This window comes from Rosa rugosa, chromosome 6 (genome assembly GCF_958449725.1).
Source record: "Rosa rugosa chromosome 6, drRosRugo1.1, whole genome shotgun sequence".
NCBI lineage: Eukaryota > Viridiplantae > Streptophyta > Magnoliopsida > Rosales > Rosaceae > Rosa > Rosa rugosa.
In genome coordinates, this window is record NC_084825.1 from 6,992,464 (window position 1) to 6,998,367 (window position 5,904).

At 39.2% G+C, this 5,904-nt stretch overlaps 1 protein-coding gene across 8 annotated transcripts; it reads right to left on the minus strand.

The window, feature by feature from the left end:
• Window positions 1–3,086: 3,086 nt before the first annotated feature.
• Window positions 3,087–5,467, minus strand: LOC133717754 (uncharacterized). 8 transcript variants are annotated; one of them, XR_009849913.1, is made up of 8 exons: window positions 5,224–5,467; window positions 4,783–5,061; window positions 4,437–4,561; window positions 4,028–4,138; window positions 3,872–3,954; window positions 3,724–3,791; window positions 3,444–3,542; window positions 3,087–3,326 (listed from the first exon to the last, which is right to left on the minus strand). XR_009849913.1 is itself a non-coding variant. In XM_062144476.1 (6 exons), the coding sequence occupies exons 2-5, from the start codon at window positions 4,486–4,488 to the stop codon at window positions 3,747–3,749; spliced, it is 291 nt and encodes a 96-aa protein (XP_062000460.1). In that variant the 5' UTR covers window positions 4,489–4,561; window positions 4,783–5,467; the 3' UTR covers window positions 3,087–3,326; window positions 3,724–3,746. The 8 variants fall into 8 exon arrangements, 1 of the variants encoding a protein (XP_062000460.1); XR_009849914.1 differs by lacking the exon at window positions 4,783–5,061; XR_009849915.1 differs by having other exon boundaries at window positions 4,028–4,133; window positions 4,783–5,467.
• Window positions 5,468–5,904: the final 437 nt, after the last annotated feature.

Below are 5,904 nucleotides of genomic sequence, written 5' to 3' on the forward strand. Positions count from 1 at the left end.
TCAAACCCATTTCATATATCTCTTAATGTTAAAAGCATTTCCCAAAAGCTTATACAACTACGTAAAACATGCCACATATAGAGTTTGTGCAGGAACTTGGTTTCAATAGCCAACATATTGATACAAACTCTTGTCTTCCCACTATTCCAGGAACTTAGTCTGTGCAGCCATGATGTCAAGCCTTTAAAGTTGAAGCGAGTGGTTTGCAATTTTTGTCCAAATGTCCAACCAAAGACACCTCAGCCAAAAAAGCCAGTCCAGAACCTATATACAAACAAATAAGCTTCAGAAAGTTGAAATTCCTTTCTATCCATCAGAACACAACCTTCTGCATGCCATCCAAAAGTGCATATATCCAATTGTTATGCTTATGATTTAAATATTGAAAGTTGCAAGTCAAGTTGTCCAAATAGAAGTCATATACATCTCTGAGCTGTATATTAGTCATTTGCTACACTCTTAATATGATTTGATTGATACATGCTAATATATACCAACCAATGTTACTTACAAACTTCGAATCGATATAGTGATAATTTATGTGACAGGACCCGCCCCGAATTTCACCCTGAAATTCGAAGTGCGGGGCCCACCTTAGAAGAAATTCTACCGAAAATTAGGCAGAACTTCCCCTAAAGTGGACAACCCAAAACCTGTAGAAAGAGAATTTACACTTCTAAATCACCCATCCTTAATCTCTTGGAGCCACCCTGCTCCCCCAAACAACATCAACCAAATTCACAACACACAAATCTCAACTTAATAACCTTAATTCCACAGGTAATCAGAGCAATTCTAATAGAAAGGTAAATGAGGAAAACCTAATTCAAGGCAATTGCGGAAGCCATACTGTTGACTATGCCTCGACTCCATGTACGCCCGACCTCAACTAATTTCTCCTGCACACTGGGCATTTGAAACCGAAGGGCCCAGGGGAAAGTACATAAAAACGTTAGCGTGAGTGGACAAAAATAAATAATTTAATATGAATAAAACAAAATAAAACTTCATACTTTCCCACATTTTTCGATATATAAAATCCGGATGCATGCAACATTTATAGAACACTTAAGAAAATAATCCGAAAAATGTTGAACTCCAGAAAACCGACTAGCCCCGCTAGTCAAAACAACAAAGTAAAAGATTGAAATTTCAATACTCGAAAATATAAGTCCAGCCCCGCTGGTTAAGAAAACTCAGACTAGTCCCCGCTAGTCAAAAATAGTATAAGTAGGGGAAGATGATAGCCATACGAATAAGCCACGCAGGCTTGGTTGGGTGATAGCCTCCCAGGCTAAAGAACTCCCGTAATATACCCTTACGCCACTAAGTGTAGCGCTAGGATACTGGGCTACATAATTACTATCACAGAGACAGTAACCTGCGCCACAAAGGCGGAAAATCAATGCTAGCATGATAAAATCACCCCTCAGTATGGCACAGGGAAACATAACCGAAAATCCATTAAATTCAAAATACATAAGGCTTCCCCCATCTCTCGTAAAAGAATTTCCAACGACGTGTCCCACACGCCAAAAGTATCTCAAATCAATGGCAGAAAGGCGAGATCAAACAAAATCACAATTCTCAAACCGAAATCATTACTAAGGCATTCCCAATGCCAAAACCAAAGATCGAATAAATAAACAAGAAATAATTCCATCGAAATCCCATTTCGAAAATCTTTCAGAAATCTCAAATCGATGAATGAAATTAAATATGAAACTCCGGAAACAAATAATACGCTTGAAAAGTAATATGATAATTAAATAAAGAATTAATTCAAGAAATAAACGCATGCATCATTATTTAAAACAAAAGTCCACTCACAGTACTATTCCGACGATCACGTATACGAGTTCCTTCATCGAGCCAGGGCTCGGTACGACATCCTGTACACGATTATATTCCGTGAATAATTATTCAACAATTTAATATAATTCCTAAACTCAATTCCTCATAAATTACATCTCCCATTCTCCTCAGATTCAGCCCAAATTATACCACTAATACCAATTCGTTAATTTAAAGGTTCCAAAGCAGAATCGAGAGATATCCGACGGTCGGATTCTCGTAATTCGATAATCGAAACCCTAAACTTCAAAAATTCATAATTAATTCCAAGCTTCTCCAAAAATCACCAAACTTCACATACAAGCTCTACAACATTTATAGAATTTAATGGGCTAAAAACTGGAATTAAAACACTGCCCTACACGCCTCCACACGCCACCAACAGTGGCGGCGCGTGGGCCCCACGCGCCGGCGGCCACCAACTTTGGACAGTAGCATCTACTCAACACACCCAACCATTCATTCAACTACAACAAGTTCCAATTTTACCTGAAAGAGCTCCAATTCGGCCGATGAACACAAGCCCAGAAATTTCTCAAGAACCCTAAAATTTCAATTCATCAATTCGACTTCTACACAACAAATCGTGACACAAGGCCATAGGGGAAATGATCAGTGATGAAAACCGAACCTTCGATGCCAATTTCGTGGCCGGAAACGGCCGGAATCGCCGGAAATCGATGAAAGTTCCGATCGGCTACAGTAACCTTCACAGCTAAATTCCGAGCTCCACCGGTCGAGCCACCGCCAAACACCACCCCAGGCGTGACAAGGAGGAGGAGGCGAACCTGCCGGTGCCCGGATTCCGTCGTGGGTCGGCCGGAGAAGGAAGAAACCGGAGGGAGAAGAAATCGGGCCGAAGAGGAAGAAAATGTCGGGGGAGAAGAGAGAGAAAAGGCCGGGTAAGTTTCCAAAAATGGAAACTTACCACAGTAACTTGGCTATTTATAGAACTTACCATGAACAGTAACCGTAAACAGTAAACTTTACTATTTCGCTTATAACTATCGCATACGAGCTCCGATTTTTACGAACCACATATGCACGCGCTCGGTTTAACGTCCTCTACAACTTCCATGAAGAACATTTTCCCAAATTTTGACCCGAACAAAAAGTCAACTTTTAGGGCCACTAAAGTTGTCGAAAAAGAGTAAAAGTAAAACAAATTATCGTTTACTGTCCAAATGACTAGTAAACGGGTAAATTTAGATACGGGACGTTACATTATGTATGAAACAAAAGTGAAATGCATGAGTACTTTAAAAACAATTAGCCAAAGTCACCACTAGTAATATAAATGTACATACAAGCAAATGCTTTTCTTAAAAATCATATAGAGCTATCACTGAAACTCCTGACTTTAAAAAATATGAAAAGTAGAATCATAAAATCTGACCTTGTTGAAGAGGATCCCCAAGAAAGCATTTTCAGCATTGAATTATTTCAAGGCTGCTCAAGAATGGGATAGGGACCTAAAAAAGCCAAATAGCATTCTTTTAAGGCTGTGTTGGTTCCCAATCAAATCAATGATCATGTATACTATACAGAACAAAAACAAATTGATCCAGAGAAAGAAACATAGAGGTTACCAGTTCTTAACAACTTTCTGTGTTCCAGAATTGCAAATGACAGCTACATCTAAATAGTTGAACCAAACTAGAGAAAAGCGAGGAGAATGCGACCATCATCTGCAATCCAGAATTTACTTCAATAGTTGAACCAAACATAGAGAAACCAAAAAAGGTGGGAAATAGACCTGCTTGAGTTCCAGAAAAGTCAATCCAATAATTGAAAAAAACCCAGCACAATATACACCCAGATAAAATGAAGAACTACCATTGTATTTCACAAGCAATAATCGCCACTTACCTAAAATAAAAACTGAAAAAAAATTAAGAACCCATTGTCTCAACTTTGCCATAAGCCATTGCACCAACCTGAAAATGCAGTGTTATAATAGAATTTCATTTTTACCATATTATATATAAAGATAACGCCAAGTTAGTACAAACCATACCACAAAAACAAGGTCCATATTGTTTTCAGCAGCAGCAACATATTTTTGAATGCTAAATAATTTCTCTGAACTGTACGAGAGTCCTGAAATGCAAAAATACATCATGACATTCATAATGGATGTGACATGAATGCTTCCAGAGTACAATATACTCACCTACTTTCCGGGAGTTAATAGGTAAATATTGTGTCACAGGGTTCTTGATCATACGCATAAGTTTCTCAGGCTTACCAACAGCAGATATACTCAGTTTCCGTAGCAGCTGCACTGCAAGGTGAATGGCAGGATTAAACAAACCACTAAAACAGGTTTTCAAGAAAAAGCAAAGAACATGTTAGAAGTCAGTTAAACTATGCCATCGCCACATGGATGGTGGTCAATGTTGGCTGCTCATTACAGGCATTTACATTCAACATGCTTTTCTTGTTTTACCATTGTGAGCTAAGAACATATTTGCATAGCATCAAAAATAAGATAAAAGATGATGATATTCCTCCTCACATTTTATCAGAACAGAAACAATTTATAAAGCACAATGTAAGACAAGGAAATAAGATGGACTTACACATGACACCTTGGGATACGAACATATGGTTTAATCTCAATAAGTTTACCATCCTCGGTCTTCATATACACACATCGCAACTTCCCAGCTTTATTAATCGGGCTATCTAAAACCATGAGGGGAGCCTGCAGATCACAAAATGCCATTATAACATAAGAACCAAAGAAACTGTAAGCAATATTATACCTATTGAATTTCAGTAGCTGTTTTATAATCTTCTTGATTCTAATTTGTTCTATCTCTCATAGTCCACCTCAAATTAACCACTGCATAAATTAATCATCATAGTACTGTGGAAATTAACTTTTTGCTCATTCACCAGGAATACAATGCAAGGACCACTGACCTTTGTGAAACTCCACCGGAGAAAGAACATCATATCATGACCATACCCGGATGAGCATAAACTCCACCTGGAGGATACATAGCCCTGGTTTTCCAGTAAGAACACAATAACCCTCCCGCAGCTCGGCCTAGAACTGAGTTTCAGTTTGCAAGAAGCTAGAACCCATATTTTAATCTCAACTGCTTTGTCTGTTTATGTCTTTAAACTTCGACAGGCTCAGATTAAAATTGCAACAACGAATAATAATTAGTTCCGACCAATACCAACTCCCTCCAGACTCTAGAGTAAATCAGAAAAGAAAAACCCAGAAAGTGAGAAAACTCCCCAAAATCTCCCCCCACAAAACCATCGCCCCATACCACCATCTCAATTCTCAACCATCCAGATCGAATCTGAGAGAGGAACAGATCGAATTTTTGAATGAGAGAGAGAATGACTTACAAGGAGAACTCAACGTCCACCGTCAAGGAGATTGAGTGACGCCGCCCATCGTGCCGCTGCCATCGACTGTCGGGGAGATTGAGTGTCTGAGAGAGAGAGGTTTTCAGTTTCTAGGTTTTCCTCGAACCAAAACGATTTGAAGAGAGTTTGGATTGATCTTGGGGGCCAGATTTGGTTTCGAGGGGGCCAGATTTGGTTTCGACGAGGAAGAGATGGCAGACGAGAGACAGAGAGGGGGGGGGGGGGGGACGGGGTCAGTGTGAAACTTCTCAGTTCTTTAACTTTTGGCCCAAATTTGTGTGGGAAAGAGGGAGCGGGAGGGAGGGAGTCTGAGGAGTTTTGACTTCTGGCCAAAATTTGAGTTTGGCCAAAACAAAAAAGGCTAATGTTGCCCTGTTTTTTTTTTTTTCTTTTTCTCGTCCTCTTAAGGTATTTAGGACACTTCAATAAAAACGTGTCCTTGTAAGGAGTCCTCATAGCTAATATTGAAATTGCTTTTTGAAGTGAATAAGTTACTTTTTGAAATTACTTCATCATGAATCTCCTTGTCTAGATTCGTCTTCAGGGAATTTCTACCCTCACTTGGATTCCACTCCTCACTCGGATTTCCTTCGAAGGGAATACTCTTTACCCAAATTTGCTTTGAGGATATTTTTCCTCACCTATATTCGTTTTGAGGAG